This window comes from Centrocercus urophasianus, unplaced genomic scaffold (genome assembly GCF_019232065.1).
Source record: "Centrocercus urophasianus isolate 14NV4802_14NV808 unplaced genomic scaffold, USGS_Curo_1.0 seq_14, whole genome shotgun sequence".
Taxonomy (NCBI): Eukaryota; Metazoa; Chordata; class Aves; order Galliformes; family Phasianidae; genus Centrocercus; species Centrocercus urophasianus.
Window position 1 is genome coordinate 48327642 of NW_024884586.1, and position 12391 is coordinate 48340032.

General features: G+C 48.9%; 1 protein-coding gene across 1 annotated transcript; it reads right to left on the minus strand.

Moving 5' to 3' along the window:
- Positions 1 to 577: 577 nt before the first annotated feature.
- DACT1 (dishevelled binding antagonist of beta catenin 1) lies at positions 578 to 9787 on the minus strand. The gene is made up of 4 exons (XM_042814717.1): positions 9461 to 9787; positions 7277 to 7409; positions 5546 to 5701; positions 578 to 3297 (listed from the first exon to the last, which is right to left on the minus strand). The coding sequence occupies exons 1-4, from the start codon at positions 9785 to 9787 to the stop codon at positions 1448 to 1450; spliced, it is 2466 nt and encodes an 821-aa protein (XP_042670651.1). The 3' UTR covers positions 578 to 1447.
- Between the last annotated feature and the right edge of the window lie 2604 nt (positions 9788 to 12391).

Here is a 12391-nt window from a genome sequence, read left to right on the forward strand (position 1 = left end):
GCTCACGCTCTCCTTGGCCAGGCAGAGCACCCTGAGCCCACAACTTTGGGCAATCCATTTACCGATCACTTCAGAGGCACACCTGCTGCATTACACAGATCCATTTGGTTACAGCACCCTACCATTCACCCTTCAGTTGTACCAACCAAGGTCTTCAAGCACCCTGAAGCAAGGAGGATTAATATTACATTGCCATCTGCTCCACAATGCAAGCTGCTCATAAGCAACACCCTGAAGAACTGCAGAATTGCAGAAGTTGGAAGGATCCCCTGGGATCATCCAGTCCAACACCCTGATAAACTGGGCTCCCTACAGTAGGTTTCAGAAGTGTCCTCAGTCCCATCCTGCCCTTAAAAATGCAAGTCACTGGAAGAACAAGAAGAGCCATGGCTATCCAGTTCTCTCAGAGCACAAATCACACACACAGCAACATTTTAAACTTGCTCCATTTCCTGCACGACCGAATTCCAGGGAATGTTAACAGGCCACATTAAAGAGACACTGACGTGGTGACAACGCCAGTACAAAACCATTGTAAGATTGAGTCTGTCCCAATGTAACAAACTTAAAAAAAAAATTAAAACAGACTGTTTATTACAGCATATGATGTGTTATATTAATTTACACAATGATATATATATATAAAAACAGCCATTGATGATGTACAGTAAATTGGACATCAACAGGAATATTAAAACTACTGATAATCATGCACGTGACATGCATATGGTTTGTTTTTCTTTTCAAAAGCAGTTTTACACAATATACTGAAGTTACTAAGCCTTGGTCAGCTGCTCCAACAGTTTATTCCAAACAACACCACAGTCCGCACCGGGACTCCCAGGAAATCAGAGCAGAGTGCGCTCCTGAGAAGGCAACTTAACCTTGGAGATGGATTTACCAGGAGCCCTTTCCTCACGGGAGAAGGTTGGGGGAGGACAGGGCCAGCTTCAAGAAGAGAATCAATGAGAAAAAGAAACAGAACAGGCTGGACTGTCAGGAGGAACAAGTTCAAGATGTGGCACCAGGAGCAGCAGAAAGGGACAAGCAAAAACACTGAGACCACCCACACTCCCTCCCCCTTTTCCCCTAAAAATTTATGACCTTAAGCTGTTGATACCCTGTATAAGACCCAGAACTGGAAAAATCTAGGCAAGGATGATCCATTCCCCAAAACATGAGCCTTTTTTTCCAAGCCTTCTGATACTATGCACTGGAGGCTGTTCACCACTGAAATGGCAGTGTTATGGTTTTTTAGACAAGTGTAATGGTCTTTTATTTCCATTTGAAAGGCACTAGTATCCACCCAAGTTCAGAAGACAAGCGACATAATTTACCTTAAGTTTTAAATATTTGTATTAAAAAAAAAAAAAATCTGTGGTAATATGTACACAAAAGCACCTTGCTTCCAAAAGCAGAAACAGATACATTCCACCAAGTCACTTCACTAGACGGTCGTCATGAGCTTCAGGGAGCCTGACCGAAAGCGCAGGATTTTCTTCTTGAGGTTATGGGAGGCTTTGATTTTGACAAAGGCCTTTGCCGCATTTTCGTGCAGCTCCGGAGCGGTGACGGTCTGGATGGGGAGCGTCTGGACAAACTGGGACCAGATGAGACCCCCGCTCTCATCAGAGTCGCTGGTGGTGGTGCTCTCCCCGACGAACTCCACCTCGCTCAAGCTGGACTCGCTGTCTCCGAAGCAGTTCGTTGTGTAGTTGCTCTGCTCATCCTCACTCGTGTCCACCACTGTGGAGTGGAACAGAGACTCGCACTCTGCCGAGTACTCCGAGTCACTGGCCACATAGGCGTAAGGGCTGACATACGGCAGAGGAACTTGAGCGTAGACTCCTACGCCGTCCCGTCGGTTCCTCCTTGCCCTCCGCAGCGCCTCCTCGTAGGAGATCTCCGCTGAAGACTTCCACCGGCGGTAGTCAGCCCGCTTATGTTTTGGTTTGGCCACCACCACCTCCCGGCCGTGTCCGTGAGACCTGACCACAGATTTATGCAGACTGGCTGGCCGCCCTTGGAGGCCTGACTCTGGCTGCAGACCGCCGCCGCGCTTCCCCCTTGAGGAGGGCTTTTTCAGTTTCTTATTTGTATCCAACTCATCGGGAAAGCGGCACTTCTTGCCGGTTGGCTTGCCTTTCTCCCGCAAGGCCTGAGCACCGTTCTCAAGCCCGTTGGCGAGGTGTGGCCTGTGCTTCAGCGCAGAGCTTTTCAAAATCTTGACGTTCCTGGTGCCTTTGTGGAGCTTAACGCTTTGCTGCTGGGCTGGGATGTACTGGGCGTTCACCAGCAATCCGTCATCGAGGCTCTGAGAGGAAGAGCCCTCACTTTTGAAGTCCAGCGTGGGCCTCTCCTCCACAGGAGGCGACGACGAGTGAGCTGCCTGCGAGCCGCCCTTCAGCAGGACCTTTTTGGGCGGCTGGCTGACCCTGGTCTCTGGCTGCAGCACCACCGGCTTCCCTGGGCTCTCTTTGGGAGACGCAGCGAAGTGCTGGCTGCCTTCCTTGGAGACATCCCCCGTGGCAGCCACCGCGTGCCGGCTGAGCTCTGCAGGCACCGCCTTGGCACCCCGCGGCTGCTGCTTGCTCTGGAGTTCGCTGGGTGGAAAAGCCGCTGGCAAAAGCACCTTTCTGCTCTCCACCTGCTCACCACCTGCTTCCCTCGGCCTCTGCTTGAGCGGGGAGGGAGCCGTGTTCTCTGAAGCAGTTGCCCCGCTGGATGGCAAGCTCACTTGCTTCGCGCTCTTCAGGTTCACCACGTTGCTGTGTGAAACCGCCCCGGCAGCCTGCCTGACACACATGCTGCCGTGTCGCAAGATCCCTTTGGTGGGATCGGCGTTGAGACTTGTCCTTGGTTTGTTAGTCCTTACAGAGTGAGTCTTTCTCTGAACCAGGCTTAAGATGTAGCCATCTATCCTCTTGCTGGCAGACGGGCACGAGGCAGGCCAGGAGCCTGGCGGGAGAAAGGCATCGGTTGCTTTTCCTGAGTCTGTTTCAGATCCGGTGCAAACATCGGTAATGTCACAGCCAAGCCTCTCCTCTTCTCGCTGGGGGTTCTCAGTCACAGGGAGAAGGAACATAGGACTCTGCACAGCTACCGCATGGAGTGGGCTGGGGTACCGGTAGACGTCACTCCCGTTTTTAGACACCAGATCGCACTGGTACTTTGGGTGGACATCTGCAACGACATCGAGGGAATTTGAGTGCGGTGTGGACAAAGAGCGACACACAGAGCCCGCGGTCTGGTCCTCATGTTGGCTTTCTTTATTATAATCCATCCAGCCTATGAGATCTGAAAGGCATTTAGAAGAGTTTAGAGCTTGCCAGTGACAGTTCTGCTGCTTTTCACATGCTGTCAGGAGCACCGGACTCATCTATACAAACGCTTTCACTACAGCACTGCTGTTCAAATAGGAGAAACCTCACACTCAGGGATGCTGTTCAACAGCTGTAAAAGGGTCTGAGGGTTTCTTCCTAACTGCATCTATGGAGGGTTTGTGCCAACACGACTTCTTCACTGAAAAAATAAAACCCAGAGCCCTCTTGGGTCCAGGATGCTGAGAGCTTCTTGTTCTACATCCAAGCCACTTAAACACCACGTTTCTGTGCTACACAGTCACTTGTATAACTCACTGTGGGTCTCAGCATGCATGAGTTTTATATTTTACTCCGTTAAATGCAAAGGGAAACATGAAAACATGGACAAGAGACCAATAAATTGCTTCTAGCTTATTGACAAGCTTCACTTCCATATTTTTCCAAGTATATCTTGGAATATAAAAGAAAATCCAGATTATTAACATGAGCATCCTACCTGTTTTATGACTGTAATAATGTCAGTTCACTTTGAACAATAAAGAATTAAAGAATGGGAAATAGGCTAATATTTCCACATAAGTACAAGAGTGCAGGTCAATACAACCAGTACCCAGGCCTTGGCTCTGCAAAGAGAGTTCTTTAAGAGAAATCCAGTGCCTTTCAAGATGCATGAGTCAGATTTAATAACTAAGGCACTTACGTCGGATATAAGCAACCTTAGCAGCAAGGCTTCAATCCAAGCACCTAAGATCATGATTTTATTAAGGTCTAGTTCGCTTGATCTTCTTGGTTAGAGGGACAACCTAAACGATCCTGGCAGATCACTGTCAGTCCTGTTTTCTACCCTTGGGCTAGAAACTTCAGCCAGAGTGCTCAAATTTGAAAGCTCAGTGCTTGCTCCTTATCTTAAGTTTATTTCAAAAGAGGTCTCACATACTTTGATGAAATTAGCTGATAACGATGATGCTCCTGTGTGGGCAGGAGAGAAAGGGAAGTCAAGAACAGGAACTTCCTCCAGATCACCTCCCAGTTTTCCCACATTTCCTAAATTCTATGTCAGAGTCAGGAAATGTTGCCAAAAAGACTTCTTTGAAATGTGCCAGACTGAGAAATTTCATTCCTATAAATGAGACAGCATGATTAACGGGAGCTTTAGATTTTTGTGTTGCATACAGAAAAAAAAAAAAAAGGAAAGTAATCTGCTGAAAAGCCCTGTGCATGTTTTTATGTTTGGCTGATATACCTTTCAACAGGGAACATTAAATTACCTCAAGCTGCTCAAAGGATAACTTAGAGGAGTTCTCAGCATCTCAGAATCAATGTATCCCAGGCTGAATTTTCCCGTTTCTGAGTCAGAAGAGCTTGAAGTATTTTATCCTCGATTCACAAAATTTCACTACAAGTTAACCTTAAAGAGCAGAATGGAAATTGGAAATACTATGGTTAGGAGCACCCTCCACAACCCAGACTGGACTAAGGCTTCTGAATGAGTGTGGCTGTGATGTCAAGCAGTAATGCTCAATCGCAGAAGTCCTACTGAAGTGTCCTACCTGGACAACAGACAGAGGTGGCCTTCCTATTTTACTGTCATACATGTTAAAAGATTGCAACTTCAGCCTAATGTCAAAGGAAATTCGACAGCTCTGTGCCAAAGAGACAAAGTACTTTTAGTCTGTTTGTGATGTCTATTCGTCTCTAATATATAAATGGAGAACAAAGCTCAGTCACCTGGGTGTTGAGGACCATCAGAACTGAACAAAAGACTGCTGCAAATAGAACGACTTGCAACCCGCAGCTAGCTCCCTACTCAGTCACTTTCAGCAATGACAATGGTACATCTATATCGCATGGCTGCAGAGGTACCTCTAATTATTGCTGTTTAGTAGAAATGCTTTTCTTAAAGAAATCACGAGAAATTAGCCGACTAATGTGTTTTTGTGCATATGTACCACTGCCCTCTGCTGGGTAGAGCAGCTGCCATATTTTCACACGTTATTTTCATGTGCTTAGAGGGGCAGATTCACAAGCAAAGATGGAGCAGTGGAGAAGAAACGGTCCTTCTTTGCAACACATGTACATGATAGGCACTGGAATCTTTTCAGAGCACAGCACGTCAAATGGAAAGAAGAAGGGTTAATCCAACCCAGATACTCCTGAGGCAGTATTTCCAAAGCCAAAGCCACCTCCTGGAGTATGATGCATTCGACCTGCTTTTACTATACCTGCAGATTTAGGGCGTCCATCTGAGATATTCAGTGTTGCCTCCAAAGGGCTGCAAAAGCAAGTGCTAGAATGGCAACTGGATAAACACTCACTGAAGACAGAGTTAGACGAATTGGAGAGCGATCCAGAAGCTCCATCACTCAGCTCATAAAACCCTGCAAAAATAAGAGTTTGCATTTATATTAGTTATGTCTACATAAAGTTACCATTTGTGCCCCTAAAAAAGCAGTGCAGCTCATGTTTATGTTGGCTTACTCTTGCAATTAGTATGGGGATTTCATTCAGTCGTCCAAAAAAACAGCGCACAATTTAGTAATATCCTTACAAAGAATCCCGTTTAACAGTAAAGCACTTAAAAGAACACAACTTTGCTCAACATATGAAATCTTAAACTATTTTTTTTAAGCTTTTATAGGGGTTGAGGTTTTAACTTTAACAGGGGATTATGGATTTTAGCAAGAAGGCTCAAGGCTGTGTTGGCCAGCCCACTCATGTAACAGTGCATTCTACCTTCCACCGCAAACTCCCCAGCTATCACTTGACTGCAGATCTTTGCCAAGAGTTGGGGCCAATGCTATCCATTATTTTCATCAAGTTCTGGACAAACATGTAGTATTTAGGATGACAAGAAAGGAGTGCAGGCAGAAAAACTTCCAGGTAAACCGGGTCTACTTTAGAAAAATGCAACACACTATAAACAAGACTTAAATTGTACATTTAGGAAAAAGGAATTCTGGGCATGTCTGCAGAATGAGGATGCATTCTGGAAAATGATACTCCTGGAAAGGACTTAGTCAGCATGGAAAAGTAGCTCAATCAAGCTTAATAGTATGGCCAAAAAAAAGGCTAACGAGATTGTTGGATGTACAAAGAGACTAATGAATAGCAGGTGGGAAATGACTTCACCAGCCTACATGGCAGTGGTAAGAAAGACATTAGAACAGTGTGCCTAGTCCTCAAATCTAGCAAGCTTAAAACAAAGCTAAAAAACTGGAATGGAGCCATAAAACTATTTAAGAGCTTGGAAAAATGCCTTGAAACCAATGACTTAATGAACTGACCTGTTTAGCTCATCAAAAAAGCCTGGGAATTAAAATATATAGCACCTCCAAGAGGAGAAAAGGCTTGGCAGTAGAAAGACCTTAGTCTACAGGGAAAAAGCATTTGAAAAATCAGTATGGGAACGAGTCAAGTTCAAATTAGAACTAAGCAATGGTTTTAACAGTGCAAGTGATTGCTTGGTAGGTCCTCCACTCCTCAATGCTGTCAGAACAAGCCTAGATCCTCTGTGGAAGGCTCCCCACAGTTGAATACCATTTACTGGCTCCAATGCAGTCAGAACAGAATGAAACTCAATACAACAGGGATTAAATTATTAGACTCAGCACTCCACCTGGTTATAAGATCAACTCCGACATCTTTCCTCTGCCACTGGCGCTTCCTTTTGCCACTTTCCCTGCAACCTCCTTCCTAATATGCAGGAGGAATGGAAGTTTTGTGGGGGGCCTTGAGAAAAAAATTGACCCAAACACCGAAAATCTTAATTCAGCCTGAAACATTTCTCTGCCGAAAAACAGCAGCCTTTCCAGCAGCAGGTGAACTTTCCCAGTTGGCACTAATTATCAGAGCGTGAACATGTCACAGACATTCGTGGTGGCAACACTAAGAACTGCAGGCAGCTTAATTCCAGGTACCATGGGAGGCTCCATCATGCTGACCATTGGCCTCACCTGAACTTGGACGACTGTCTGTCTCAAGGTGTTCATCTGTCGTTTTTTCCACGTCCAGACGGAGGTCACTAATTTGCTTATCTAGCTCTTGCAACTGATTTAATAGGCCAGCATCCCTCCTCCTCAAGCAGTTCTGGAAAACAAGATGGCAAACATCAGCTACTTCAGTGGGGCAAGCATGAAGGGGTTCCAAGGACAATCAGCCTTCTGCATTCAAGGCCATGTGAATCCCTTTTTCTTTAAAAAATAATGATAAAAACAGGAGAAAGTCCTGACATTCTAGATAGGCCCTCTGGATAAATACTTAACTGAAGAATTATGCAGGCACTCCACTCCAGCCTCTTCCAGCCAGTTCTACATAAGGAGCATGCCCCACAATACACTGTGCTGGCAAAGCACTCTGTTGCAAGAACACAGCTGTAACAACAAAGCTGTTCTGTATGATATGGTATAACCAGACCTGTGCATACAAAATGGGTCCCTTCAGTGAAAACACAGCCTTGCCAATGTAACAGGGGATGTTCACCAGCACAGTGATCCAGTCAAAGCGCACATCTGTTCACACAATGGGATGGAAAAGCTCTGCCAACAAGTGTCTGTCGTGAGGGAACCGCCTCGTTCTGCTGCAGTGTAAGGCCATGTTCCACCATATAGGCAGCAGGATTCCCAGAGCTGGGACTGCAGCCCTTTTATTAGTTTAGCAGTGCCAACAGGAAGGGTCATTCTTCCTCTTCTCCCATTATAATTGTACAAAATTGCTGGGAGATGAACTTAGGGCTATTTATGAAGGGAATTTGATGGCATAAAATAAGCAGTAAGAAATGATTTTGTGAGGCAGTCATTAACCCACGGTCAAGCAATCAGTTTCCCTGTGTGTATTACAGTGTTGCTTATCCATCACCTGTTCTGCTTCATACTCTTTAATTGCTCTGACTTTGGGGGAAGCAGGAGGGAGGTTTCTCTTTTTTTCCTAAGTGCATCATTTGATCTGAGCCCAGCGGTGCTCTGATACGTTCAGAGCAAAGAGTTTTGATGCTCTAGACCCATTAAATCAAGGACAACCTTTCCCCGAGGCTGGGCCAATCCTCAAGCAAAGGGAAAGCAAATGCTGCTAGTACTAACGAGGCCATTTGAAGCTGTGCTGGCATTGAACACCATCCTTGGAGAACCAAAGGGACGAGCCAACCTTTGCCCACCTTTCAGAGCAGAGGGTTTGGGTGGTGACTCTGCGCCACCTACTGCCACCAGCATCCCCAGCCAGCAGTGTGGTTGGTCCCAGTCTGCAATGTCAAGTGCACGAATGGATCATTATCAAGGATCCCTTTTTTTGGGGGGGGAAGGAAGTGGGGGCAGTGAATCCCCACTACTTCAATACGGCTCTTTGGCATCCATTACTGTGCAAGCAGCAAGATCGTTTCACTGGCATTTTGTAGAGGGAAACCATTCTTGAAATGGCACAGTGAATGTGCCAAAGCCAAAAGAAGCAAAAATAATAATAATAATAATAAAATAAAAATTTAAAAAAAAAAAAAAAAAAAAAAAACGAGGGAGGGGGGGAAACAAGCAAATAAATCACGCAGTCCTGCTTCTCGGTGAAAGCAAATGCTGAGCCGTGCACAAAAGAAGGCCAGGCACAGCTGTACGCTATTTTCATTGAAAAATGATCTGCCGCTTCTTGCCGCCTTCCATCTCTTCCCACAGAAGCGACAAAGCGCCTTCCCAACAAAAGCATCCCTTCTTTTAAGGCGCCCGATCCGGGCCGTGCCAGAGCGCTCGTTACCTCCTCTCGGGGTTCCAACCCAGGAGCTCGCTTCTAACTTCCATTCAAGGCAACGGGAGCGCATCTCTTGCCTTGAATGGAAGTCGGGTCAGGCAGCCTCCAGCCCGGCTCAGGGAACCAAACCGAAGCGAGGAGGGAACCTCCGCCAGAGCCGGGGCCGCCGCCGTGCTCCGCTCGAACGCCGGCTCTCCCGTGCCGTGCCGTGCCGGCGTCCTCCGCCCGTTTGTCGCCGTGGCGCGTCCCCGAGGGATGCTGCGGGCAGCGGGCACGGCTGGGACGGGCAGGCGGCGGGATAACGGAGCCCGGCACGCACTCCCCGGGGAGCACCGCAGCATCCCCCGGACCGGCTCGGTGCCGCGGGACGCGGCGACGTTCCCCGCCCCAGCCCCCCGTGCCCGGCTCACCAGCTGCCGCCGCAGCAGGAGGATGTTCTCCTCCAGGAACTTCTCCTCCAGACTGCGCGGCGGCGGCCCCTCGCCCTGCTGCTCCCCGCGGCCGCCCTGCGCTCCCGGGGCTCTCCGCAGCAGGAGGCTCTTCACCAGCAGCTCCTGCCGCTGCCTCAGGTACTCCAGCTCGCCCAGCCCGGCCAGCGTAGCCTCCAGCCGCTCGCGGGTTCGCTGCCTCTCCGCCTCCGCTTCGCCTTTCTCTCTCCAGCGAGCATCGGGTCCCCCCGCCGCCTGCCCCAACCCCGGTCCCGCCGCGGCGGCGGCCGCTGCCGGGCTCGGCTTCATCGCGGCTCCGCCGCTCCGCTCCGCCGCCGCTACGGCTCGCGAATGGGCCGCGGGGCGCCCGGCTCCCTCCCCGGCTGCCGCCGCCCCGCGCCCGCCCACCGCCGCTCCGCCCTCCTCGGGCTCCCCGGGCTCCACGCCCGCTTCCTCGTCCTCCTCCACCTCCTGCGACCGCAGCGCTCCGCCTCCCCGCCCGAGCCCCCGTCGGGGTCCGACTTGCCCGCGGTGAGCCGCTGGAAGGCGACGGAGCCCATCTGCTCCTCCAAAAGGTCCTCGCTGTGTTCCCAAAATCTCCAGTTCTGGATCACGCCCCAGCAGCAGCCCGACGGGTTTGAAACAGGAATCTTCAGTGGGGGCTGTTGCGATGGGACAAGGGGAAATGGTTCCAAACCAAAAGAGGAGGTTTAGATTGGATGCAAGTTTTTCGCAAGAAAAGTAGTGAGGCACAGGTTGCCCAGAGAGGTGGTGGTGCCCCATACCTGCAGACACTCAAGGTCAGGCTGGATGGGCTCTGAATACCTGATGGAGCTGTGGGTGTCCCTGTTCATTGCAAGGGAGTGGGACCAGACGTCCTGTACGGGTCCTTTGCAACTCAAACAATTCTATGATGCCAATATCCCACCTGAATGAGTGGCAGGATGAGGAGAAGGTACTGCAGCTGAAAAACAAAGGGCAGAATTGTATCTTGTTGGTGCTGGCTGCAGCATGGGCACAGGGATCAAAGCAGCGGAGAGGTGTTTGCTGCACAGCCCGAAAAGCCATAACGAAGTGAACTTCAGAGGGCACATTAACTAATTGCAGGCTGGGATGTGCAATTAGATTTGCAATGGGCAGGCGGTAGAAAGAGGGAGGGGGAAAAATGCAGACAGTGAAGATAAAAAAAAGGAAAATGTTACACTGCAAATAGCACAAAAACTGAATTCCAGGCTTGTTCTGAGGGGTAGAGAATGGAAGGGGAGAGAAGGAAGCATTCAGGGAGCCCTTCACAATGTGGGGTTTGTTTGGAAGCACGCTCGTCTGCGATAGGGCGGCTCAGCCATTATGGGCATAGCGAAATGCTCACCCTGGGCTGCTCAGGCTGTGGCTGTGGTGTGCTGGCTCTGAGAGCTCTCAGATGAGGTTATCCTCCTGCTGCCATGCTGTCTGCAGCACACGGGTACATTGTGAGGTGCGAGGCACCTGCTTCATCCACTGTAGGTGGTGGTCCTTGTCACAAAGAGCCTGCAGTAAATCCAGATCGTTATTTCACAGTCATTTCAAACCAATGCAAACTGCTTTCTAAAAAGGCCATCCACAGCCAGCCCTTGGTCCCTCCCAAACGTTTGAGGCCACGCACATCAGAGCGGAGGATGGTTGAGGCTAAAAACAACTCCAGCACACAACCAGCCCAAAGAAACACCTCTGAGATACACCTGGCATGGACAGCAGGTGCTCAGCACAGCGATGTGTAGATCCTGTTCTGCTGCTGATGTAGGTGGAGCTGCATGTGGCAGCAGAAACAGGGGAGCAGTATCGCTCCGGATTCAAGAGACCATGAAATTGCAGCCTTGGAGAGAACCCACTGAAAGGACAAGGGGATACCCCAAGGGCAAAAGGTTGACTGAGGTTGCTGAATAAAACTGGAAACAAAAACACCTCCACTCCTCTATTTATGCTACTTCTCCCTGCCCACAAACAGCAGCCTCAGTGCCAGCGCCACAACATATAGGGCACCACTTCTGACCCAAAAGCCTGCTCCATGGCTTTATCTCCTGTGTGGCGCTTGGCACAAAGCACCCTCTGAACATGTTTATGCTGAAAGCTGTGTTGCAATGCCAGTTACCTCCCCAGGCCAGTTCCAGCAGCTCTCCAGATAAGGAACCACAGAGTGTCCACATTTTCCTTCATGCTCTTCAGCCAGATTTTGCAGGTAGCTCTGTGCTTCGTATACATTTGTGCATAAGGCTTCATGCAATATTTATGCAGAGCTATTTCAGCTCTTTCTGTGCTATTGTGCACTGTGCAAGGTAGACATAACTTCAAATATAAAATGCAACACTAGCTAGCTGCTGCCTTAATGCTCACATTTATTTATTTTGCCACTTACTGCAGATTTCTGTCCGATTCCTCCTTCCCAAGCCACTCTGAAGAGGACAGGATGCTGCCAGTCTCCTGTTCTCCCTGCTTACATTTCTGTGTTCATCCTTCGCAGCGCATCAGTTGCAGGAAGAAAAAGCAACACGAGGACTGCCAAACCTGTCAGCTGCACGCATCACATGGAGAGCAGAATGCAGCATGATTCTACTAAACCAAACTCACCGCTTGGATGGGAGCACCATAGAGGAAGGGAAGGGCAGTCTGTAGCAGAGATGCTCAGGTTTCAACACATGGACAGAGAAATAATAAAGTGCCAGAGAAGTAGTAGGATTTAAAAGGCTGGACAGCAGTGCAAGAGGTGTATGATGAGCAGCCAGCAAGAAATGTCAAAATGATGAGAACACTAGAAAGAAAAGATGTGATCTAAGATACTGGGAGTGATGGAAGAGTTACAGAAGACTGTGCAAGAATAAGGGTGAAGCTCAGCAGAGTGTGGGTCATGGAGGAGAGCAGAGGGAGAACCCAGGAAGA

What these genes read in the sequence shown, in the direction of transcription:
- DACT1 (XM_042814717.1), bottom strand. Translation starts at nt 9,787, where the DNA reads ATGAAGCCGAGCCCGGCAGCGGCCGCCGCCGCGGCGGGACCGGGGTTG. An exon ending in AGACAGTCGTCCAAGTTCAG is followed by an intron (nt 5,702 to 7,276) that starts GTGAGGCCAATG and finishes TTATTTTTGCAG; the next exon opens with GGTTTTATGAGCTGAGTGAT. An exon ending in TGGACGCCCTAAATCTGCAG is followed by an intron (nt 3,298 to 5,545) that starts GTATAGTAAAAG and finishes AATGCCTTTCAG; the next exon opens with ATCTCATAGGCTGGATGGAT.